This window comes from Schistocerca nitens, chromosome 5, assembly GCF_023898315.1.
Source record: "Schistocerca nitens isolate TAMUIC-IGC-003100 chromosome 5, iqSchNite1.1, whole genome shotgun sequence".
Taxonomy (NCBI): domain Eukaryota; kingdom Metazoa; phylum Arthropoda; class Insecta; order Orthoptera; family Acrididae; genus Schistocerca; species Schistocerca nitens.
Window position 1 is genome coordinate 444,456,293 of NC_064618.1, and position 27,211 is coordinate 444,483,503.

General features: G+C 38.0%; 1 protein-coding gene across 2 annotated transcripts; it reads left to right on the forward strand.

Annotated features, from left to right (window-relative positions):
• Positions 1-26,402, forward strand: LOC126260872 (ATP-dependent RNA helicase WM6). Of its 2 annotated transcripts, none has more exons than XM_049958307.1 (11): positions 1-97; positions 7,063-7,279; positions 7,442-7,662; positions 11,129-11,312; positions 11,402-11,520; positions 17,703-17,834; positions 17,941-18,087; positions 18,484-18,621; positions 18,704-18,821; positions 19,030-19,077; positions 26,152-26,402. In XM_049958307.1, exons 2-10 carry the CDS (start codon positions 7,072-7,074, stop codon positions 19,041-19,043), a joined length of 1,281 nt encoding a protein of 426 aa, XP_049814264.1. In that variant the 5' UTR covers positions 1-97; positions 7,063-7,071; the 3' UTR covers positions 19,044-19,077; positions 26,152-26,402. The 2 variants fall into 2 exon arrangements, with proteins under 2 accessions (XP_049814264.1, XP_049814263.1); XM_049958306.1 differs by having other exon boundaries at positions 42-143.
• Positions 26,403-27,211: the final 809 nt, after the last annotated feature.

Here is a 27,211-nt window from a genome sequence, read left to right on the forward strand (position 1 = left end):
CATAACCAAATTTGATTGTGTGACTGATTTCCTGGCGTTACCTTCCATTTTGGCTGTAGGTGAAGTGGTACACGGGTTGAAGAAGTAGCGTGTAAAAGTTAGTATTGGTATTTCTGTGTGTAGTGCTTTTGAGTTTTGAAACAGTAAGTAAAACGTAATTGTTTATAGTTGGGTGAAAGTATTATATTTACTTTGTATGATGTTTATGGTTTCATTATCTGAAAAAGCCACGAGTTAATGGGGAACTCGTGTTCGTTTTTGTTGCGTGTATAATATTGTACGATATGTGGGGTAGATTCTACTAAGTGCGAAATTACAGCTCAAAACATTGCTCAGTAAATGTGGCATTGATTTCGATTATCTCCTATATTGTAAATGAATTGTAATGACTAAATCAATAAATTACGCCATATTGTATTTGTTTCGGAAGGATCAGTTTTCAAGTTGTGTTCTGCCTTGTAATTAGTGGTCCCATTTGCTAAGTGTAGATTTTCTGAAAGTGACCTTAGTCTGTAGTTAGTAAATGAAATGCTTCGTGCAATTTAAAAACTTGTGTGAAACTGAGGACTGGCTATTTGCATTATTGTCTACTGTGTAAATAAACAGAGGAAGAATGATGAAATTATAGATAGGGACATCTGATCATTTGTGATGATTCCATCTATACTGACTTCCTTCTCGTTATGTACAGCGTGGGCTATCCGTATGCCTTTAGTGAAATGATAAAAAAGTGAAGAGATCTTAGTCTGGTGTCTTGCGGTATTATGTAAAAAATAAATCTTATCTTAGTCCACGCGTAAGTTAATGTTTGGTGTCTAATGGATTATGGGTTTACCACTTTTAACAATGTTATGGCATGGAAAAATTATAACTTTTGCAAAATTTTCTTTTACCTGTGCACTATTAGTATTGTGGAAATATTAAGCGTGTGGATTAGGTGCATTAATTTTACTCTGGATGACAGCTTACTTCAGATTAGTAGGAAATACCTTTATAAAGTTATGCTGAAAACCTATGTGATACTTCCAATGTTCTGTTGCATTGAAATGGAAAATATGGTTGTTCCAGTAGCAGTACATAACCAGACGTTCTTGTTAATTTTATTTTTTTAAGAGTTCGAGTGCTGCTATTGATGCTGGTTCGGTGACTTTTAGTAGCAGTAGTATTGACTTGTTTCCAGTTGTATCCTAACAAGTAAACATTACTGTATGTTGAACATTGTAGTAGTTATTGCAAATGCAGTGTCCAGTTAGTCTTTTATATTTATGACTGGAAGTAGTATAATTTGGAAACTGTTAACTATTACAGTATTCCACACTGTGTTGTCATAAGTACAAGTATAGATTTTGTCTATTTATATAAGATGCCAGCAGTGGGTGAGGTGGGGTAGTTACCTCTGAGCCTTTCTCATAATTTGTTTGTAGTTAAAGAGGATGGAAGTGGGATTATTTCAGCTGACAATCTTGGTAGGTTAGTGTACACAGTGTGTAATTTGTTTAGTTTTATCATGCTAGTAGTTAACATGGTCTTACCTAACTGTACAGTCTACCCAAACTGTGTCATATTCGTTCAGTTTTTAAACTACTGGAAGTTAAATTTTTACCAATAGATTATGTTTACTGACACAGGATAGAAACATGCTTGTAACAAAGTGCCTGCAGTTTGTCCATTATAAGTTTAGCTTGTTGATTGTGCTGCCAGCACTGGCGAAAATCAGCAATAGTTGGAAGATAATCACAGACCATTGCTAGTGTTTCCGTGCCGGTAACCTCTTGGTTTTAACATAAGCACAAAATAGGGGTAAGGAGTCTGACCTGCCTCCCGTTCACTGCTCCTGTCCGCACAGAAGCCCTAATGCTGGGTCAGAGCACGCCTCCTGTCGTTCCCGACAGCTAATGCACGAAGGGCCAATTTATTGTTGTCAAGCAGTAGTGTAGTGTGGAGATTAGGGTTGAATGATTTCCCTTGGCTTATACAACTCCGTAAGTAACTATAGACACCTGAAATATGGCATATATACCCAAAACGGAATAACAAAAGTTATTGACTGTTACGCGGAAAACAATGTTGGTTTGCTGTTACCAGCACACTCAGTATGGTCATGGCAACAGCAACTAATAAGTCCAGTATCAATTCCTTTGTCCATCTACTGTTAACCTGCTGTACAGAGTTTGTTTTCCAACCTTGAAATAATTGTAACACGAGTTAACACTTTCTTAACTCACTTTACCTATCAGCTGCAGGCATTCCATTGTGTATTTTTAAAAAAGCACAAAGTAGCCTATGAAATAAAATGAATTAGAAAGTTATTTTAGTGGCTGTAAATTTTTTATGCATGAAGCTATACAACAGCAAACAGAAAGCTGTACCAAGCATGTTCTCTGGTTGGTTGTTGCTATGGAATTTCACGCAAGCACCTATCTATCATTCATGTTGTTCTCATCCTGGTGCATTATTACTGATTACTGAAAGTAGATAAACAAAAATAGCTTTTGTAAGTGAACACTTGGATAGATTTTATTTGTGTGCTATGTGTATGTGTACTGAATTTAATGTACAGTGACTTGTGACAGTTATCCATTATGAACCATAAAAATTAATAAATTTGCTGTTTTAAGTGAAGGAAGAATGATGAAACTATAGATAGGGACATCTGATCTATTGTGATGAAACCTATCTATACTGACTTCCTTCAGTCAGAAGAGCTGCTTCATGCACTTACCCCAATCAATGACATAACACACCTTAGTGTTCTTGCAACTCCATATACTTGTTTTCAGTAACAAAACATTGGTACAGCTATAGTTGGCGTGATGAACGATGGCAATTGAATTTAGGCTTGTTCTGCAGACCTATGTCATGCATTCTCTGACAGCCAATGAGCTTTCAGCATGGTCTGAGTGCTCTGCTGCATATGCCATAGCTAATGCGATCATTAAACATGATCATGGTGATAAATTCTGCATAAGCAAGTGAGAGACATAATTTGCAGGATATACACTTTCTTCAAGCATGAAACACACGCATGCGCACACCGCAACTGTCACTTGTAATCGTCAACAATGCTATCCGCGTCTGTGCCTTGACATGTGCAAATTGTAATCGTTTGTGTATTGAACTACAGCAGCCTTCTGAGCTTAGCACTAGGAATGTAGCCACAGTGCTGCCAGTGTCGAGATTCTTCTTTGACATACGAAAAGTAGTTGGAGGCTTAGATTTGATTAACTTTCTCTTACTTTTTTAATTTTTTAATTTTACATTTTTTTATGTGGGATTCAGTGTTGAATGCAGCCAGTTTTCTAAGAAATGTATATCTCTACTACTTTACTTTGATTTAAGTTTGTTGTACATAAATTGAGTGAATGATCCAAAGTACTATTGAATTCTTTGTGCTAAAGAAGATAGTGGACACTTAAGCTCTGCAGGTTCGAAATAAATACATTAGGGGCAGTCAAATGAAAATAGAGCACCCACCACAACAGGATCACAGAATAGTTTCATTCAAAAGTAATCACCACACATGTTAAGACATGTATCTACCAGAGGACGAGTCAATCAATTCTTGTTTCGTAGCATGCAGTCAACCACTGATGAATCCACTGTTCACCCTCTCTTGCATCTCCTCGTCCAACTGAAACCCGATGTCTGTTTCGTTCTTCAGGTCGCCAATGATGTGAAAATCAGACGGTGAAATATATGGGCTGTATGGAAGATGTGGCAGTGTTTCCCAACCAAATCACTGCAGCATAGCCTTTGTCTGATTGGCAGTGTTGGGCTGGATATTATCGTGCAAGTTCGACTGCTCATAGAGTTCCTAGAGTGTGGGACACTTGGAAGACTCATCACAAAAACCATGATGTACCATAGTCACAGTCAAAGATATGTAGAAAGACCTTGGTTTCAGACAAACTAGGAAGTGCAAGAATGGGTGCAGTTGTGGATCCATCAGTGGCCGACAATGTTTTACGAACAGGAATTTATAATCTCGTCTCCCAGTGGGATAAATTTCTTAATGCAAACCAACAGCACACAAGCTCTCTCCGAAGGCTCGCATATAGTGGGTATCCTCAGCTGCATCCCCCCCCCCCTCCAATTTCCCAAATCAGATTAAAGGTGGACAAATAGTTACTTTCGAATAAATATCTGAAATTTGCCCGAAGAAAACTGAATGAACTTAATTGTAAACTGCATGCATTATACACTGGTGAAGTTTCAGGGTGCAAATGAAAAATGAAGGAATCCTGGTTTTGTTAATGGAAATTTATTGCAATAAGATTTCAGTTTTATTACAGAAAAGCTTTCCTCTGGTTCACCAGTTTTCTTAACAGCTAAAGAGACACGTGCATGTTTGTTACATGCTGTATGAGTAGTGGTATGGCTTCTTCTGTTCACATGCACATGCTCCTCTTCCCAGAGTACTCACAGTGCAAAGCTTGTGTTACTGCCATCACCACATTGCTAGAAGTGCCAATTTACAGCCTATATGTATCATTCAGCTGTTGTACCAGTCTGGTGATAAGGATGGGCCAGGGAAAAATCTTATGATTGATGTTAGCGTGTATGTCCGAAAGATAAAGACACCACATGGGTTCCGCAGCTGTGTTGCATATGATTTAAGTTGAAGGGGGTTGTGGGAGAAAGGGAAGGAAGTGACGATATCAGCTGCATTGGTACTTTATGCTGTATCAGCAGCAACAAGTGAAAATGTGTGCCTGACTAGGACTCTAATCTGGGATTTCATGCATACTAGGCAGTTGCATTAACCACAGGACCGACCAGACACTGCATTTATTGCAAAAAATTGGATTATCTTGGCATGAGAGCTTGGAGGATATGATTTTGGGTGCTGATAGGTGGTGGTAGGTGGGAATGTGAGCATGAGAGTATGGAGGACATGGCCGGGGACTGTGGATAGGTAGTGCTGGTTGGGAATGAGTCAACTGGGGAGCCAGCAAGTTGGAGATCCTGCGTTCGAGTCCTGGTCTGGCAAATGCCACTGATCCCGAAGTCCCTACCCTTCAATTTACATTAATAGCAGTCTGTTATGAAGTACGGTGCGTGTATAAATTATGAGCTCATACTAAAAGTATTGACTGGTACATATATACTTCAGACATCCATTGTTGGTAGAAGGCAGCTTTGATGAGTAGAGTGAGTGTGGACTGAGACCTTCTAACTAGAATGGTGCTCCTCATTCTGTTCCTTCTAGAAGGAATCCAGTACACCATCCTATGTAATTTCCACATCATCCTTGCCAGATTAACTTATAGTTTTTTTTCATCATTACGAGCCACTCCCACATTGGTTGCAAAGCCTGGTGGAATGTTCTCTCCTTCTTGGCTCTCAGTGTTAAGCATGGTCTTCTGGATGCTTTGTCTCCAGTGTTGGTGGCTGACTCATGAACAGTTGAACTCGTCTTTGTTTTCTCTGAGAATATGGCTTTTATCCTCATATATATTGTTTCAAACTCCTTTCGTGGTGTCTCCTGGGGCTGAGTGGGTGCTGCTCCCATCTATTTAAAAACTTTGTAATAAGTCAGGGCTGGGAGGATGTGGGAGGGATGGGCATCGTTGCATGCAGAGCCTTGTGGAGACTCATTTGGCCCCAGCCACCTACAGAATGGGTTATTTATTCTCCCACTTTGTTTTATTATTGTCTGTCCAATGATTACCATTGTGTATTTAGTTTTGTAACTTCAGCTGTTACGAATCTCTTGAATACAAGGGATTTTTTCCTCTGTAACTATTTATCCGCTCTTTCAGATTTAGGAAAGGGGAGAGGGGGCGGCAGTAATGCAGCTGAGGATTCCTGCTACATACGACCCTTGGGAGACAGCTTGTGTGCTCTTGGTTTCATTATTTCGTTGTATTTATGGCTGTTAACACTAACTCCAGATGGATTATTATTTGACTGGAGAACTGATGGCCTCAGTGTTTAGCCCCTTAACCTCCAACAAATCATATAATTAGCTGAAGGAAGAATGATGAAATTATAGATAGGGACATCTGATTATTTTTGATGAGTCCTGTCTATTCTGACTTCCTACTTTACCAGTGGGGTGAGATTAAATATGATGATGATAATATTACAATGGAAGAATATCGCGTGAAAACGTATCAGAAGCCGTTTTTTGCATTGCCGTTTCTTTGCTTGTTCATAACCTTGAATTCTCATTTGGTGATATCAGTTATTGCTACTGCAACACAGTAGTAAGTTTTCAGATTTTTCAGATTTTCCTATTTTGTGCAGGTACTCTTTGAAACAATTTTACTTCTGAGCAAGGAAAAAACACTTGTGTCCCACTTAAACAGGCGGTTCCAGCTTAAATATCTGCATGCGAAAAGCCAGGCACTCGCAGGCAGAGGTGTGGAAACAGCTTATGTGCATGCAGTCAGGCAACCAGCCTGTGCTCCTTTATGTTAGTTTTCTTGAGCCAAGTGATTGCAGACAAGGATGGGTGAAGGATTTGCACATGCAGTAGAATGACGTTTGAACAATGTGCACTGCCCAGCAGGTAACCTATGTACTACATGTGTCTGCACACTCTGAGCAGCTGATGTCCATCCCCATTGGAAAGTGGTGGGCTGCACTGTGGTATTGTGAGTTGAATGATCAGAAACCTTGACACTGAGAAGCACCAAGAATTTCATATGATCACTTGTTTGAACTGTAGGCCAAGACATGGAAAAGGGAGGCTGCTCATTGTTTCATTGTAAACTTCTAGAAACAACAGGGCTGCTAATTTTAGACAGACTGTCAGCACAATACACTATTATCAGTGCGGATGCATAAATTCATCCTCCCCCCAACTCTCTCTCTCTCTCTCTCTCTCTCTCTCTCTCTCTCTCTCTCTCTCGTTTGTGTCCTAACTTTCTAAATAGAAGCACAAGTTGTATGTTTGTTATGAAATTAGAATTTTTTTAGGTATCTACCACCTAAGGGCAGTACCTTCTTCTTCCTCCTCGTTATAGCTCTTTGTTTACAGCTAGAAGAATATATAAAGAAACCTTCAATTTCTGTTTGATCTTGCATTACTGAACCTTAACATTTTAAAAATTTCAGCATTTTAACATGGCTGATAATGATGACCTTTTGGACTATGAAGATGAGGAGCAGCCTGAACAGACTATTGTGGAAGGATCAGGAGATACTCAGCCATCCAAGAAGGAAGTGAAGGGAACATATGTGTCAATTCACAGTTCTGGATTCAGAGATTTCCTGCTGAAACCAGAGATTTTGAGAGCAATTGTAGATTGTGGTTTTGAACATCCATCAGAGGGTAAATTTATACTAATGTCACATTCATTCTTTGAACACCTATGATGACAATTATATCCATTGATTTCATGATTTTGAACTCTCTCACTGATGCCTATATTTACTTTCAAGAATTGTGTAATTACCCATGAAAAATACTGATGAATATGTTGTTTGATTTCAGTGCAGCATGAGTGCATTCCACAGGCTGTACTTGGGATGGATATTTTATGCCAAGCAAAATCTGGAATGGGGAAAACCGCTGTATTTGTCTTGGCAACTTTGCAGCAACTGGAACCAACAGAAAATCAAGTGTATGTTTTGGTCATGTGTCACACTCGAGAACTGGCCTTCCAGATCAGCAAAGAGTATGAACGCTTTTCAAAGTACATGCCGCAAACAAAGGTTAGTAATGTGTTTCTTACACTACATGCCATAAATTAATAGTCAACTATTTCATGTGTATTTATGCGTTTTTTGTCTAGGAAGTTATTTATGATGATGCAAAAGCTATAAAAGATGCTCCTTGTCCACATATATGTCTATACTCTGTGATCCACCTTGCGGTGTGTGGTGGATTGTACATGGGGCACCATTATTGTTTCACTCTTTCCTGTTCAGCTTGCAAATGGTGCATGGAAAGGATGGCAGATTCCTTGTGTAGTGTCTCCCGCTTGAGGGGAAGCAAATAGTGACTGACAAAAATAATTGTTTCAGTTTGTCTTTTATGTCGTAAATACTTGCAGCTTTTAAATGGCAATCCAACACAGATGAAATAAACAGTATACACTGTGTCATTTAGTAATGTTTTTCAGCTGAATGTAGTCTCATGTAGGATTGATATTTGCTCCCATAATATGTAGCTCTACTGTTTCCAAATTACCTCACTATGCGTAACTTGAGTTCAGTGAATCCTCATTAATTTGGACCAAATGAGACTTAAAGGTCACTCAGATTATTGAAAATCTGGACAATGTTACAATTCAGAAGAAAAATTAGAATGTGTCTGTTAAATCACACACACACACAGTCAAATATATTTTCATGTGTATACACCAAATATGGAGTATTTTCACATAACTATTGAGAAGATATTGGAGAAACCTACTGAACTTTATGCACTGAACTAGAAAGTAAATTGCTTTTTAGCCAGATCCGTATTTTATTTATGTACAACACAATCGCACAAGGGTTTCACGAGCATTAATTTGGCTGAAGTTCTGTCCTCCTGGTGTTCCAAATGAGCCATTGTTTTGTGTAACTGTTATTGCCTCTGTAAGAGTCATATCATCTAGTAATTGTTAACATCACTATATAATCAAAATTCGCTGCTGTCATTGTCTGCAGATGAACAAACTGTGATAATTTCTCATCAGGAATCATCGGTTTGAAAGAAATTTGTTAAAATTTGCTAATGGCTATTCTTCCAATCTGACACAGGTCATGTATGTGCCAATGGCCTTACCTAGTTGAGCACACTGGTTTCTGTGAGATCAATGAAGTTGGGTAACACTGGGCATGGCTGGTTTTTGGGTGGGTAAGTGCCCAAGTGTGTCATGCACTGCTGGCAATTTTTGCTTTGTCTTTCTTGTGAATGGAAGGAGTGGTAGAAGAGGAGTGGACAACATTACAGCACCGGGTTTTGCCCTCTCTCTTCACTCATCAACAATCAGTGCAAACGTGATACACCACACACTACACTACACTACACTACACTGCACTGCACTGCACTTCTCATTGTAATCATCTACACCTGTCACATACACTTCCGTCACAAATCTCATGCTTCATGAAGGAATGGTAATTGTGTGTGTGTGTGTGTGTGTGTGTGTGTGTGTGTGTGTGTAGAGTAGGATAGACCTTTTCAATTAGGTGCCTGAACCTCCACCTGGCAATGAAATAAGTTATTGTTCTGCCCTCAATTTTAAATGAAATTTCTGATATAATATCTACATTTCATTCATTGCAGTGTGTGAGCTAAAATCAACCTTACGTGATGCGTTTTTGCTGCTGTGAACGCTTTAAAATTTAGTACAATGTTTTAATAGTTTGATGCAGTGCTGGAAATATGATGGATAGTGAACAGAAAAATCAGTTCTTCGAGTGAACATAACATACCATACCATAAGGTGTGTTATTTTTTCACATAATACAAGGTGTACAACTTAGCTTCCGCAATTTTTTCCCCAACATTTGAGGCTTTAATGAAACATATTGGTTACACATGTATAATTCAAAGTATTTTCCATCACTAGCCACTACTTTCTCCCATCTTTCGGGCAGTGTATGAATCCTGTGTCGAAAAAATTGTTCATCTTTTGAAGTGATCGATGAATCAATCCAATTTGTGACTTGTTCACGAGATCTGAGGTGTTTGTCAGCCATGCCATGCACCATTGATCTAAACAGGTGATAGAGGGAGCAATGTATGGAGAATATGGAGGGCGGTGTAGCACTTCCCATTTTAATGTTTCCAAGTACGTTTTTACCTCTTTTGCAACATGGGGTTGAGATTGTCATGCTGCAAAATCACTTTATCGTGCCTCTCGCTGTATTGCGGTCGTTGGTCGTTTAATGCTCTGTTCAAACACATTAATTGCGTTCGATAACAAGCACCTGTGATTGTTTCACATGGTTTTAACAGCTCATAGTACATGACACCGACCTGGTCTCACCCAATGCAGAGCATGATCTTGGAGCTGTGATATTCCCATGATTTTTTGCATTTAGGGTTATTGTAATGAACCCATTTTTTTGTCCCCAGTCACAATGTGATGCAGAAATCGCTTCTGTTTTTGCCTCTGAAGGAACTGTTCACAAACACACAAACGCCGTTCAACGTCTCTTGGTTTCAGCTCATACGGGATCCAAGTTCCTTCTTTCTGAATCATGCCCATAGCCTTGAGATGTTTTGAAATGCTTGAAATGGCTTGCTGTGTCACTCCCACTAATCGTGCGAATTCTACTTGAGTTTGACGCAAGTCTTCACTCAGCAATGTCTCCAATTCTGCATCTTCGAAAACATTCTCTCGTCCACCACTATGTCAGTCTATGACGTTAAAATCACCTTTCTTGAAGTGTTGAAACCACTCAGGAGACGTTCTTTCACTAATAGTGTCGTTACCATGCGTACTTGAGAGCATTCAATGAGACTCAGCTGCAGTTTTCTTCATATTGAAACAAAACAGTAACACCTCCCGCAAATGATGAGAATTAGGCTCGTAAACTGACATATTCCATCAAGACAGTATTTTGTCGTCTCTATGAAAGTGCTCAGTAACACACAGTATTATAGTGTTCTGTAAACCATTGTTAAGTTTGTGTACTTTGTTTTTAACGGACTGGACGTTTTGACAAGCAATATACAGTTCAGAGCAAATTACTGTGCTGTTCGTTCACCTCAGTGTGGAACATTCTATTTTCTGCATACTCGGCGAAGAAATCGCTGAGCTACTTGAGATACTTTTAAGCTAGGGGAGCCTATTTTGTCACAGTTTATCCTAAAATGACCTAGTTTTCCTACCCATGACAATAGGTGTTTGACCATGTATGGCCCCACACCCACCTGCTGTTCTTCCACTAATCAACTCCATCAACCTCCCTGTCCGTCTTGTTGAGGTGAATCCTAGAGTTGCTTTGACAGTGCCCAAATGCTTAATGTACTTTAGTCCTCCGCAAAAAAAAATGTATATGGTTTCTTTCAACATATTCAGTTTGTGTACTTTTACTGCCACTTTTAAAATCAACATAATTAGTTTGTTACTATGAAAATTATTATTGAAATACCTGTTTCATAGCTGTTCGTGCCCATCAGATTCTTGTAGCAGTGCTTGTGTATGATAAATCAAGCTAATCTATGTTCTCATTTCAGGTTGGTGTGTTTTTCGGTGGCCTTCCTATTCAAAAGGATGAGGCAGAATTGAAGAACAATGTTCCACACATAGTTGTAGGAACTCCTGGACGTATTTTGGCATTAGTTCGTTCAAAGAAGCTAAACTTGAAACATCTGAAGCACTTCATTCTTGATGAATGTGATAAAATGCTTGAATTACTTGGTATGAAGTTATTATTGGATCCTTTTAAATTGAATATCATTAATTCTGTTTATTACCATATTTTTATTTATTTATTTATTTATTTTCAGATATGAGGAGAGATGTCCAAGAGATCTTTCGCAACACTCCTCATGGGAAACAAGTTATGATGTTCAGCGCAACGTTAAGCAAGGAGATACGGCCAGTGTGCAAGAAATTTATGCAAGATGTAATTTACAATCAATTTATAACTTAGGAATAGAATTCTTATATCACGGGTGGCACTTAGATACAAGAGGTGTTTACTTGTTTAGGGAACACAGTTAAGTCTAGTAGGTGCTCTCACTCTCAGGAGTGCTCCAGTTCTTCCGTGGTTGCCTCATCCTATGTATACCCACTGTTTATGACAGCAGTAGGGGTTGTGATTCGAAAGTTCAAATAATTAGCACATCAACGATAAATTCTTCGGTGTTATCACTTATTTTAGTTATGGGCAGCTGATTCATATTGGGGGTGTAGGCCTCAAGAAAAGAAGAGACCAAGTTGAGAAGAAAGAAGATTGCAAGAAAGAAGTTTCAAGAAAAGAAGATCTTGGGTTTAAGGGAAGAGTGGGGGAAATTTTTATTATTATTGGTAATGCTGCTCTCTTTTTTGGGCTACTACAGCATGATACGGGGTTGGGCTGTCACATTACAGAAGATGTAATGACATCAGTGGGAAGATGATGTACATCCAATACTGTGGAGCCCACATGTGGCAACATTTCTTCGGCACGAGAGGACCTGTTGTCCACCTGCCACTTGTTCATCTAACCGTATGTAAAATTTCCTGATTGATTGCTCTGAAAACATCTGAATTCAGGTTTTGTGATAGTTCTTTTAAGATACCTTGCTTTGGGCTCAGCAAAATCATTGTGTTCACTGCAAACCTAATTTGGTATTACAGATTTCAGCACTTGTTGTATTAAATTAATGTATGCAAATTAAAGAAGAAAATTATCTCCTGGTGGGAGAAATTTGAGGATAAGTCACCTCTGCTTGAAGACAGTAATCATACAAAATACAATGATTTTTTTTGTCATGTTTTGTATTGATAGACATGTTCATTTCTGTCAGTGGTTTCTTACAAATTCACAATGAGTCAGCATAACGTTTATTAATTGGGATAATAATGGTTGAAGTTTTGTTGAATTTGATCTTAACATCTTCATTATTTACATCAAGCTGTCCTTTGCTGATTTATGATACATTTTGGAGTTCGAAATGTAAAAGCAAAATGAAATGTGTGTGTCGTGTCTATGGTGCTTTCAAATGTGTATACTTCTCTCTTAGTTGTACTTACTCTTTGGTTTTACTCCCACCTGTCCAATAGGTAAGACTGTGGTAGCTGTCTTAAATGTTTTGCTTCACTCTAATAATTCTTTAGTGTTAGTTGAGAGGGTTGTATAATTAGATGCATTAAACCATCTTGTGCAACAATCTAGTTATAAAAGAAAAAATAAAGGTACTGGTGGTTATAATTAAATTGAAAGTTTTCCAACAGCTGCAGCACAGGTTGTGGGCAACAGATGACACTGAAACATCATAGATATGTTCAGTAATTGGTGTGTTTGCTGAAAAAATAATAGTTTCACTTTCTGCTGCCAGTGGAAGTATGACACTGTAAGCAGTCAGTGTGTGGTGTGTATGCAGGAATACAGGGGAAAGATCAAACCCATGATAACTCTGGTTGTTACGGGGTTATTAGGGTATGGCCATGAGTTGCAACAGGTGTTCTGTATGGTCTCCCACCTCAGCAATGTGCTGCTTTCATAACACGGCGTGGTTGACAGTTGCTTGCAGAATACCTGGTGTAATGATCGATAAGTTGTCATATGCTACTGTTCAGATCAGGAAGAGCCCGAATTCATCTCTGATAGGTGTGGTCTTTCACATATCACCACAAACTGTCACATGGATTTAGGTTGGGGGATCCATAGGGCCACACATCTTGAAATTGGCTAGATATATACAGTTGTTACCAAAGGTAGTGTTGTGGAAACGTGTTCTTGCAAAGCTAGAATTGTTTGTTGCAGAAGGTGGTTCATATAATGTGCAGATGTCACTGTACACCTAATACCACTGCGAGGTGGAAGTAGCTTTTGAAACCACGTCACAGATTATGTAAGCAGTGTGTGTGGATCCTCCTGCACAACATATGGTGGAATAGAATCCCATATATGACAGTTCTGTGTGTTCATGGCACTATGCAGAGTAAAAAGTTAATTGTTCGCCCAAAGAATATTCTCCAACTGCATATCATCAATTTCTGGCCAAAACACAAAGGCCAAGTCACTATCTTGGGGCTTTGTCTGACGCGCATCCTGAATCTTGTAGGGGTACCAGTGTAAAATGTGTTGCAAAATTTTTTGAACTCTTAATGAGGGGAGAAAGAATTCTGATGACACGGGTCAAGCACTAGGTGCAGAATGAGGCATGTGCTGCACGGTCGCTCTTAAGTTACAGCAACTTCAACAACTGTCATTTGAGTGGCCCACCGCTCTCTTCTTACTTCAGTCTGATGCAGCAGCTTTACCAGCAATGCATTGAGTTTATTGTCAATAAGCATTATGTTTCATATAGAAAACTTCTTAAACTTTTACACCAACACTCAATCTGCAAAACAGATCAACACGTAACCAACTGACAAACAGCATACTGACATCAAAATAGGAAACATCTCACATTATTTTTATTTCTTCTTTTTTTCCAGCATACCCTGTGAGAGAAGTGCTTAATGAACATACTTAAGATGTTTCAGGGCTCTGTGTGTGTGTGTGTGTGTGTGTGTGTGTGTGTGTGTGTGTGTAGAGCCTGCATTGCAGCACTCGGAATGGCGTCAGCTTAATTTTAGTTCACTCGGTAACATAGAGCGGTTAGGTTACACGAGGATTTTTGGCCTAGTTATTAATTACAGCTGTGTCCCACTGTTCATGGCCCATCTCAAATATAGCCCTCCTTTATTTTGTCCTTGACCTTCATCCAGAAGTGTCTCATATAGTGTGGTATTTTTTCTTTTTTAACATCAATATTTGAATTTGTCATAATCAGTGATATCCTTAAATTTCTGCACAATCCACAGTATTCTCTCATTTGTATGTTATTAGTGTTCACCTTGTATATGTACTTTTGTTTTCATAGCACAGAATGCAAATAATTTAAAAGTAAGTCACATTCCATGCGATTGAAGAAGAGTATGAGTATCTAAAAGATGAGTATGGATTTCTAAAAATGTAAATATTGGGATTATGAGGAATAATTTTATACTGCTGCAGTCAGTTTTTGCTAATATTTTATTAGCACAATGCATTTCGGCAGCATGCTGCCATCACCAGGTACATTATACAGTTTTTTTTATACATTAGCTGATAGGTTATGTACATTAGCTGTGTGTGCCAGTGGGGTTAAGAATCGAAATATAAACCTTGTGTATAAGGATAAATCTGTTACTGTGTGTGCATTATGTGAGTAGCATGATAAGGTAATACATATATTAATACGTTTACTTACATTTTTGTTTGGGATTTAATTTTCTGGCACACAGAAATCGCCAACAAAAATGTAAGTAAATTTATTACTATATATTACCTAATCATGCTATTCACATAATTCACACACTGTAACAGATTTATCCTTTCACACACGTTTATTTTTCGATTCTTAACCCCACTGGCACACACAGCTAATGTACATAACCTATCAGCTGATGTATATGTAACTGTATAATGCATCTGATGATGGCAGCATGCTGCCGAAATGCATTGTGCTAATAAAATAATAGTAAAAAGTGACTGCAGCAGTATAAAATTATTCCACATAATCTTATAATACGGTCGCAGACCTCAAACAACATCCATATAACATGGATAAATTTAAATTTAAAAGTAAATATTGAGGCTGGTACATTGCGGTGTGTTAGAATTGGATGCGTTTCTGTGGATTGAATAACATGTGGAAATAAGGAAAGAGCGAAACACACAGTCCATGTAAAACGTTATTCAGTCTCAAAAGACAGAATAATTCCTTTGTTACTTATTAAATACTTCTTTCACAAGGGTTGATTAAATAAATGTTTAGTAACGTGAGGTGAATTTTCATAGAAGTACTGACTTTGGCAAAATTCTTTTACATTGAAAATTGTGCTTACCAATATGTGAGGAGATAATGCAATGCATATATATTTTAGGTCGTCCAGAAAATTACTAGTGTCATTCATGCACAAAAATTTTTTGTGTGCTAACCACACACTTGTTCAATTGGTGTTTTGAAACAATAAATAGTTATGTGATAACGTTGGTTAGGTACATGGAATGGTCATTACCCAATTCATTTTTTGCAGGAGGGGGGGGGGCGATCGCAGGTGTAATAAATGTGGAGTGTTTTGGTGTATACTTAATTTTGTGTATTTTCATTGATAAAGTACAAGGTGGTAGGGGAACAAAGATGCTCTAGTTTCACAGTTAATAGGGAATGTTTTCCAGATGGATTTTAAGGGGGTGACACTTTGTGGTGCCAGAAGGTTTGAGTGCCACCAAAATTGTTCTAGGTAAGATCAGAGCGTCAAATTTTGTATCAAAAAGGACATATAATATTATGTTAAAAATGAATCGTATACAGTACTGACATTTTTTCGATAGAGCCATTAAAAGACAAATTGAGACTCAATTGTTAAGTCTTGTCGGTCTGTCTTTTTTTCTAGCCAACAGGTAAATGTGGTTTCTTCTTGAATCTATTTAAATTTTAATTTTGCAGAAAATTTTCTCATAAATATACTTGCAGAAAATGCAGATATTCAATTACCCAAATCATGGGTGGTGTATATGTGTCTAAAATGATCAAATACTAAAGTGGTAGTGGTTATAGTCTACATCTATTTACCTCTGCCTCTTGGAACTCTTGGTTTCTGTAAGATCCCTCAGAACTGTGGGTTTTTCGTGTCATATCAGTTATTCAAGAGGTGAGGCACAGCTGGACAATTATTGTTTATATGTATTTGTTTCGAATCAACAAAAATTTTAAGATTTGGGAACTGGAGAGCTTTATTTGCTTGTAAGTATATTCAGTACGCTTGTAATGATGGTGATTGCAGAAATAGTTGGAGGGGGGGCTCTGTCGATTTATTTAAAATGACAGTTATTTGTTTTATTGAAATTTTGAGTCAGTAATAGCTGTGATTCAGTATGTATATATTACTTGACATCATTTTAGTCACTATCTTTTAGTTCTAATTTGGTAGAGGTGGTTGTGAAATGAATTGAGTGATTAAGTTTTCACATTAATGAAGAAGACATATGCTCTTTTAGTCGAGGTGTGGTTTGCATCTAATAATTATTCATTAAAATTCCCATAAAATAGTGCTTTGTAAAAATCTGATTCATTGCAGAGGTGGGAGAATCTTTCTCTAATCACAGGTAGATTTTGCTGAGTCCATTTTTGTTTAGTATGTATTTGAGTGCTACCACATATAAATGTTCTTATTTTTTATTTATTTGCAGCTCATGACTGGTAATGCCATGAAAAAATTGTATACTGAACAATATATTTTCATCTCTTGTGCAGTTACTTGGATGGATTAATATTACTGAAAGAAAAGTTTCTTTGCATTCAGATGTCTGATGAAACTGGTTGCTGAGTGACTATTGCTTTGACCATGTCACATATTGCCACAAGTGGTACATATCCAGAATATTTGAGATGTTAAGCATATTTTTGATAATATGTGCTGATGGAATAATGTAAGTTACATTAGCTTACTGGTCTTCTGTTGTAGACATATCAGATTGTAAGTTTAATATTCTGTGTGATATATTTTCTAGTGTATGTCTGTCTGCGCATATAAGATTCTTGCCAAATACCACCAATCTTCTGGAAAACAATTCCAGTGCAACGCAATATTTAATATTTGAGATGAGCTGTATGAATCAACTCTTACTGCAGCTGTGGGTCTTATATTTCTGCAACAACACATTTTGAAGCAAATGATTTTGTGCAAGGAAATAACATAATTACTACATTTGAGAAAAAAAGAACATGCTTCGTGAATTTTAGGTCTCGTGTCACGTAAAGGTATACAAGAATATAAGTATAAATTAGTAACTGATTGTCAGTTATTTTAACAGTCTTCCACCTTGGTCATTATTAATAGAGTTAATGTTTAAGAATCCATTGGTCAATAAAATAAAAATGTAGAAGTCTATAACAAGCAGACTTACAAATATTAATTTATTGGGAAAATCACCAATTGGGGCAATAAAAGGCATTTAATGTCTGCTGATAGTGGGTGCGAGCCTTTCAGAATATTCATCTATCCAAGTGAAAGTATTGGGGGGAGGGGACATTATCTTAATGTGTGTACTACTCTTTCAATCCTCAGCCGATGGAGGTATACGTGGATGATGAAGCCAAGTTAACCCTACATGGTTTGCAACAGCATTATGTGAAGCTCAAAGAAAATGAAAAAAATAAGAAGCTCTTTGAACTGCTTGACATATTAGAATTTAATCAGGTAATGTACAATGTAGTTGTTTTGCATTGTTCTTTTTAATTTTAAGTTGGCCATAAAATTGTGCTTCCTGATTTGTTGTGTTAATGTGAAAAGAATTTGTGTTCAGGTTGTGATATTTGTGAAATCAGTACAGCGATGTATGGCCCTTGCACAACTGTTGATAGAGCAGAATTTTCCAGCCATAGCCATTCATAGAGGAATGCTGCAGGAAGAGCGACTCTCGAGGTATCAGCAGTTCAAGGATTTTCAAAAGGTATGTTCTATGTTAGGCACTTCGAAATACAAAACCAGTGTGATTTATCATAAATATTCAATAAAATTGAAAACTTTATGTAAGATTTACTAAATAGTTTAAAGGTTCATTTACATTTTCTTTCCAAAAAGAAAATGAAAAAAAAGCTACAGTTTAATTTGATGACAAGAGACTTCCGCTTTTAGAGGGAAGATGATGTCCAGTAGTATGTGTTGGTGCAAACATTGATTATTTTTACTCATCTTAAATTCCACTCAATATTTATTAAATGACATTTCTAAATGCTAGCTATCAGCACAGATGTAGTAAACGATGTTTTAAAAATAAATTTTGAATTTTTGCTTTGTTTATTAATAATGTGCTTGATTGTACAATGCTCCTGTTTTTCTTCTCCAGAGAATTTTGGTGGCAACAAACCTTTTTGGTCGGGGTATGGATATTGAAAGAGTGAACATTGTTTTCAATTATGACATGCCAGAGAATTCGGACACTTACTTGCACAGAGTTGCTCGTGCTGGACGATTTGGTACCAAAGTGCGTATCTTCTTTCTGTACTTCAAAATTTATCTTGTGTAATTGTTAGTATCAACATATAAATTTAATTCTTATTTTTCAGGGTTTGGCAATTACATTTGTAAGTGATGAATCTGATGCCAAGATACTAAATGATGTTCAAGATCGTTTTGATGTGAACATTACAGAATTACCTGATGAAATTGACCTTTCATCATACAGTATGTACCTCATTACATTATAGTCCTGTTTGTTGACAAGATTGACATTTATTCTAAAATATAATTTGATGTGTGTCATTCCTCTAACTTCTACAAAAATAATTTTTTAAAAGTGTGTTTGTCCGTTCTTATGTTAGTATTTGCAGTTAGTCTAAGAGTTTTACTAGAAAAAGGAAGAATTTGACTAACATTATTTTTTTTATTGCAGTTGAAGGTCGATGAAAGCATGGTTTTTTATACCTGGCAAATTCTTACGGTGAGTACTCTTTTTGTGTTCGTGCATCAGCTGTAACGTAAAAAGCCAAAAATAATAAGGTTGTAGTGTAGGTAACATTTCAGTACATGCCAGTAATTAACACTGAAGTGAGAAAAAAGATGATGGCAGACAAGGGTTGTCACAATATCTGATTTCCATTCATGTCACACCCCTAAACCTGCTCTGATGAAAATTTTGTTAACTTTTCTATTTGACATTGTTTTGTATATTACATATATTTGAACTGATGAATTTCATGAACACTAGAGATATATTTCAACAGTGTAGGAAAAGACAGATTGCTACTTACTGTAAAGAACACACATTAAGTTGCATACAAACACAATCCGAAGACACTAATAATGTTTTATAACATAACAAGTGTCGTTTGACTGTGCAGTCTGCACTTGATGTGTCTTCTTTATGGTGAGTAGCAAGCTGTCTTTTCCTAAATTGTTGATATTCCTATCTGGATTTCCACTGTTTGAAAGATAATTTCAACAATTTGTGTCCTGTATGATTTTTTTTTTAGTATTTTACTCTCCTTGTGACTTTACACTCGTGCATCCAGATGTATTTTTGTACTGTGTTAATGATGTTGCATAGTAGTCAGCTGTTGCCAAAGTGCAGAAAACTTTGTCGTTGAAATTTGGGGACATCTACATCTGTACACCGCAAACCACTGTGAAGTGCATGGCAGAGGGCGCATCCTATTGTACCAGTTATTAGGGTTTCTTCCTGTTCCGCTGCGTGGGATTAGCCGAGCAGTCTAAGGCGCTGCAGTCATGGACTGTGCAGCTGGTCCCGGCGGAGTTTAAAGTCCTTCCTCGGGCATAGGTGTGTGTGTGTGTGTGTGTGTGTGTGTGTGTGTGTGTGTGTTTGTCCTTAGGATAATTTAGGTTAAGTAGTGTGTGAGCTTAGGGACTGATGACCTTAGCAGTTAAGTCCCATAAGATTTCACACACATTTGAACATCTTCCTGTTCCATTCATGTGTGGAGTGCAGGAAGAATAATTATTTGAATGCCTCTGTGCATGCTGTAATTATTCTAATCTTGGTCCCACAATCCCTGTGTGAGTGATACGTAGAGGGTTGTAGTATACTTCTAGAGTCATTCATTTAAAGCTGGTACTTGAAACCTGGTTGGTAGACTTGCTTGGGATAGTTTACATTTTCAAGTCTGCCAATTCAGTTTCTTCAACATCTTAGTAACTGTCTCCTGCAGGTCAAACAAACCTGTGAAAATTCGTACTGTCCTTCTTTGTATATGTTAAATATCCCCTGTTAATCCAATTTGGTATGGGTCCCAAACACTTAAGCATTATTCTAGAATGTGTCGCGGGAGTGGTTTGTAAGTAGTTTCCTTTGTAGACCAATCGGCACACCCGAACTTACTGCTGTCTTGACTCTCCAACCAATATAACACGCTGCATCTTCCCTACCGAAACCGTCTGTCACAGATATCACATGATACCCCATACAATCTAACTTTTGACAGTAAGTGTAGGTGTGGTACTGAGTCACCCACTTTTACCTGACTACATTGATTCAAAGCCTTCAGTATATCGTGTTGGGTTGCACATGATGAAGGGTTTCAAAATCCATGCTAGTTGGCATTGAGGAGGTCATTTTGTTCAAGATACCTCATTACATTTACGTGGTTTTTTGTTTGAGGGATTTACAATGGATTATGAGTTGAAGAAGGGCTAACTTAGCCACAAATTCAGTATAGAATTTGGTAGGGAATTGTTTGGGCTCTGTAGTTTTATTCAGTTTTAATAATTTCAGCTATTTCTCAACACAAATGACACAAATACTAATGTTGCTCATGTTCTCCTGGGTTTTCCTTTATAAAGGAACATTTGAAAATGGGAGTTTTCTTTGACTTTGCTACCTTCACTTTCAGTTCCTCTCTTATCTGTCCATACGCACATACACAGATGGATATGTGTGTGTGTGCGCGCGCGCGCGCGAGTGTATACCTGTCCTTTTTTCACACTAAGGTAAGTCTTTCCGCTCCCGGGATTGCAATGACTCCTTACCCTCTCCCTTAAAACCCACATCCTTTCGTCTTTCCCTCTTTCCTGATGAAGCAACCGTTGGTTGCGAAAGCTTGAATTTTGTGTGTGTGTTCGTGTTTGTTTGTGTGTCTATCGACCTACCAATGCTTTCGTTTGGTAAGTTACATCATCCTTGTTTTATATATATATATATATATATATATATATATATATATATATATATATATATAAACACAGATTCTGCAATGGAGCACTTCCTTTCACGCCGATCACCTGCCACCCTACCTAAAACCTCTTTCCTCATTACCTTAGCCAGCTTCATCCTGACCCACAACTTCTTCACTTTTGAAGACCAGACATACCAACAATTAAAGGGAACAGCCATGGGTACCAGGATGGCCCCTTCGTACACCAACCTATTCATGGGTCGCTTAGAGGAAGCCTTCTTGGTTACCCAGGCCTGCCAACCCAAAGTTTGGTACAGATTTATTGATGACATCTTCATGATCTGGACTCACAGTGAAGAAGAACTCCAGAATTTCCTCTCCAACCTCAACTCCTTTGGTTCCATCAGATTCACCTGGTCCTACTCCAAATCCCATGCCACTTTCCTTGATGTTGACCTCCACCTGTCCAATGGCCAGCTTCACACGTCCGTCCACATCAAACCCACCAACAAGCAACAGTACCTCCATTACGACAGCTGCCACTCATTCCACATCAAACGGTCCCTTCCCTACAGCCTAGGTCTTCGTGGCAAACGAATTTGCTTCAGTCCGGAACCCCTGAAGCATTACACCAATAACCTGACAACAGCTTTCGCATCCCGCAACTACCCTCCCGACCTGGTACAGAAGCAAATAACCAGAGCCACTTCCTCATCCTCTCAAACCCAGAACCTCCCACAGAAGAACCACAAAAGTGCCCCACTTGTGACAGGATACTTTCCGGGACTGGATCAGATTCTGAATGTGGCTCTCCAGCAGGGATAAGACTTCCTCAAATCCTGCCCTGAAATGAGATCCATCCTTCATGAAATCCTCCCCACTCCACCAAGAGTGTCTTTCCGCCGTCCACCTAACCTTCGTAACCTCTTAGTTCATCCCTATGAAATCCCCAAACCACCTTCCCTACCCTCTGGCTCCTACCCTTGTAACCGCCCCTGGTGTAAAACCTGTCCCATGCACCCTCCCACCACCACCTACTCCAGTCCTGTAACGCGGAAGGTGTACACGATCAAAGGCAGAGCCACGTGTGAAAGCACCCACGTGATCTACCAACTGACCTGCCTACACTGTGACGCATTCTATGTGGGAATGACCAGCAACAAACTGTCCAGTCGCATGAATGGACACAGGCAGACAGTGTTTGTTGGTAATGAGGATCACCCTGTGGCTAAACATGCCTTGGTGCACGGCCAGCACATCTTGGCACAGTGTTACACCGTCCGGGTTATCTGGATACTTCCCACTAACACCAACCTATCCAAACTCCGGAGATGGGAACTTGCTCTTCAATATATCCTCTCTTCCCGTTATCCACCAGGCCTCAATCTCCGCTAATTTCAAGTTGCCGCCACTCATACCTCGCCTGTCATTCAACATCTTTGCCTCTGCACTTCTGCCTCGACTGACATCTCTGCCCAAACTCTTTGTCTTTAAATATGTCTGCTTGTGTCTGTATATGTGTGGATGGATATGTGTGTGTGTGCGAGTGTATACCCATCCTTTTTTCCCCCTAAGGTAAGTCTTTCCGCTCCCGGGATTGGAATGACTCCTTACCCTCTCCCTTAAAACCCACATCCTTTCGTCTTTCCCTCTCCTTCCCTCTTTCCTGATGAGGCAACAGTTTGTTGCGAAAGCTTGAATTCTGTGTGTATGTTTGTGTGTCTGTCGACCTGCCAGCACTTTCATTTGGTAAGTCACATCATCTTTGTTTTTAGATATATTTTTCCTACGTGGAATGTTTCCCTCTATTTTTATATATATATATATATATATATACACACACAAAGATGATGTGACTTACCAAATGAATGTGTTGGTATGTTGATAGACACACACACACACACACACACACAAAAATTCAAGCTTTTGCAACCCACGGTTTTCTGCTCTCTGTGGTTGTCTTTTGTACACACACAAAATTGAAGCTTTCGCAACCCACGGTTTTCTGCTATCTGTGGTTGTCTTTTGTACTTCGACAATTATTGTTGCCACAACCACGTCATTTTTACCGATACCAGTTGCAAAGTGGACATCTGCAAAGGGCTTGCGTCTGTTTGTTACCATTTGATCCAATATAATTCCATCTTGATTGGGGGCTCTGAACTATCTGTTCCAGAAAGTTTTCAGAGAAGGTGTTTAGTAATGTTTCACAGGGTATCTTATCAAGACCACCACCAACAAAACTGTTACTTCAGCAATTGATTGTTGGATGATTAAAGTCTCGTTCGATGATTACAATATGATTGGGGAACTTAACACTGAAGAAAAGTGAGGTTTTCTATAAAAGTTTTTGGTTATATTGAGAGAGGGGTCTGCTGGGTTATAGGATTATCCAATTATCATTTTGTGCCCACCCCCAAAACAATGAGAAATCCACAGTGGTGGGATCAACTTGTTGAAACCATCTATGCAGTAGTGTAGGTTAATATCCCAGTTATCACACCCTGCAACTGTTCACCGTGGTAAGCCCTTGTTTGTGAGTAATCAAAGAAAATAAAAATTTGGAATTCAAGGTAGTATAGATTGGTTGTGTGGTGTAATGGATAGAAGGTAAGGCTTTCACATCCTAAACATTATGGGTTTGAAGCACAAAATTGGGTTCTTCAAGTCTTTTTTAATTTTTAAATGTTTATTGAAATTACTTTATTTCTACTTTTATTCAGTTAATTGGTTTAAATGTGACTTTTTATTTCTATTTCTTTATCATATCGTTTTAATCATCATATGATTTTTTTTTATTTGTTCTAATTTTTCATTTATACCATTCTTATCCTACTTGGAATTTTTATGAATGTGATTGTAGTTATATTTATCTATCACAATATTTAAATATTTCAAAATGCCGATCTAGCGGTTAAAAAACAAACACAAAATATATTTTTCATTACAAGACGTGCATTTGTTGTGGTAATCGTCACAGAAACATTAAAATGTAATCAAAATTCCTACTGCACTATTGACAAAATAATGCAGATGAAGATTCGAGCAGATGAAGGGAATATATTTGAAATGAAATTCAAGCAATAAAACGAATAGAATAATGAATGTAATAACATGGATGGAAAAATATGATTAAAAAAATGAAAGAAATTAAATTGAAATTAATATATAAAATTGAGATTTATTAAGAAAGATTTCAAGTGGGGAAATAGTGCTGGGAAGAAAAAACAAAGCAAATGAAGAAGTTATGATGATTTAAATGATGCGGGCAAAGGAATAGAAATAAAAAAATTACATTTAAACCAGTTTATTGATAAAAACAATCATCAAACTCATTTCAATAAAAATTTTAAAAGTTTAAAAGCTTTAAAGTGCCTGACAAGATTTGAACCCCCAACTATTTTTTAATGATATTGGGCATCTCACAAAATTCCAAATAAATAAATAGTTACTTGCAATTGGGGGCCCACAAAGGTGAATGGCTGTAGGGTATAATACTGGTGACCTTATCCTACATCACTTATAGAGGGTTTAAAAAAGTCAGTTCCACTGCTGGGATCTCTCCTTATGGGTCTTGCCCAAACAATTTCACATGCAGCTTCAGTTTCTATCTTGGATTTGAGTTTCTTGTCTATTGCAACAAAATACACCACCCTCATTTCCCAATAGCCTATCCTTTTGATATACACTTAAAATTTCCCCCAAAAGTCCCACTGCTATCAATTCCAATATTATGTGAACTTCATTGCTTTTGGAGCTCTTCGAACTGTGGCACAGTGTTGTGAATGCTTCGGTAGTTAACCAAGGATATTAATACTCTCACCTGTGGGAGGCATTTCTTTCAGTCTTACACTGCTACTTCTTGGTTTCCTGCGGCTATCATCTGGATTCAATGGAGAGTCACCCACTCAAAAAAATCCTTGTGTGTGCTCCACAGTCGGCTACTTTGTAGCAGCCTCGGATATGTGACCCATTTAGTTCTCAAACATATAACACAAGTCCAGGAAGTTGCAGCCTAGCTTGTTACAGAACCTTCAATGTGTCTGGTTCAATCCTTCCACTCGACTCAGTACCAAGGGCACCATGATTAGTTGTGGGGACATTGCTGCAAATTGTGAGCTTTGTTGAAACTCCGTGCGCAAGGCTGGTCTTTTCAACCTTCTGTGCCAGTCCATCGACTGATAAAAGTATGACCGGACCCCACATGACAGCCGCAGTTTATTCCAACGTATGCCACCATCTGCAGTTGGTTCCACCCTTTTCCCTCAATAGCTGTCAGAATAGCACCCAGGCATACACACTGACTGCACATGGTGGCCTTTCCCATCCTTTACTGCCATTTTCCTAAAGCATAGCACCATTCGCCATACGTGTCAATTGCCAATGATTAATAGATGCCTACGTTCTTGTGTTTCCCTCCCCTTGACACTGGACAAAACAGGTTAAGTAAATTCCACTGGCTCAGTTTCAGTGAAAGACACCACCTTGAACTTCTTGTTTAGGTGGATCAGTATAATATCCTGAAGTCTCCCTTGTACCCATTCACCCTGTATAGGACACTTACATCTACCTATGAAGCGCCACTCAGTCAAGTGGATGAGTAATGAGATTCTCGCACACTTTCTGCAGAGGAGACAGGATTCACAAAAAAGGATGATACTCAAGTATTGGTACCAGCGCTAGAGGTGTGTGACTCGGGAACTCTTCCAACCCACCATTTTGCAGCAGCTGCCAATTGTTTGACACTTGTGTTAGTTCTTAAAATATGTGCAGTACTTTTAATATGTGAAATATTTATAGAACATTCATCTCAAAATGTCTCCCATATTATTGGTTTGAATGCTTTTAGTCCTAAGTTGATGGAATAATTGTATTTTCTGTTACAGATAGTACAACGCAGTATTCTGCAGACTCACAAAGTTCTGTTCCACTAATGTCATACACTGACATCATTATGCAACGGGACATCATGTACACGACTGAATACCGTATCTAAGTGTTTGTGTGGGATTGCTTGAAAGTTGTGAAAGTGAAATATAGTATTTGTCCATTTTTCATGTGATATTCTGTGCATATCTGTAATAATAGTCTCTCTAAAATAAGTTTCTACTGTCAATAAAGTCAATCTTTTAAACTATGTTACTTATATAACCTTCGTTTTTCAATAATTTTCTTGTGGACAGAGCTTACGCTGCCTGTGACATTTAGATTATGCACTTTCGTAATCGGTATTGCTGAATTTTGTATCTTTATTCTGCACAAATTTGTATGTGAATATCCTATTTGTGAACTTAATTTTGTATGTTTGTGCCTCAGGTTGGTATTAGTACAATCTGAGTTTGAAATAGTTTGCTGTGGCAACTTTGAAATGGCGTATTTTAAGAATCTTCACAGAATAGTACAAAAGGAAATGGATTTACCTAGTTAAAAGGAGTCTTGAGGGATTGAAATTCACTGAAGGTTTTGAATACAGTATGGGAAAATAGCTAGATAACTGGCATATTCACCAGTACCATGAGGGTTTTGAAGAGATTTTTATTGGAAAAACCAACAGAATTTGCATGTTCTGTTCAGATTAATGGGGGAGTTTTTATGTCAAATCATTGATGATGAATACAACTTTCATCAAGTCTTTGTGACAAGATTCCATGGTAATTTACACAAATTCACAAGATTGTCTTAGTATGGATTAAGTCTTGTTTGATTTTAAGGAACGTATTTATGGGAAATTAAATGTTATTTTCTTCATTACAAACCAGATCCCAAATGTTAAACCCTGGTTTGAAAGTAAGAACTCTCAAACTTTTGTAAAGTATGATGCAACTGTGGTTTTTGTAATTGTGCACTGAAAACTGCAGGGGAAACTTTTAAGCTTTATGGAATTTTCTGGTTCCATTTACGATTAAAAGTAAATGCCTTTGCAACATACCGAAAACTGTTTTGGGG

Bases quoted from the DNA above. Each gene is read 5' to 3' on its own strand.
- LOC126260872 (XM_049958307.1), top strand. From the start codon at position 7,072: ATGGCTGATAATGATGACCTTTTGGACTATGAAGATGAGGAGCAGCCT. The intron at 7,663-11,128 runs GTTAGTAATGTG...TTCTCATTTCAG, and splicing joins AGTACATGCCGCAAACAAAG to GTTGGTGTGTTTTTCGGTGG. The intron at 18,088-18,483 runs GTATGTTCTATG...TTTCTTCTCCAG, and splicing joins AGTTCAAGGATTTTCAAAAG to AGAATTTTGGTGGCAACAAA.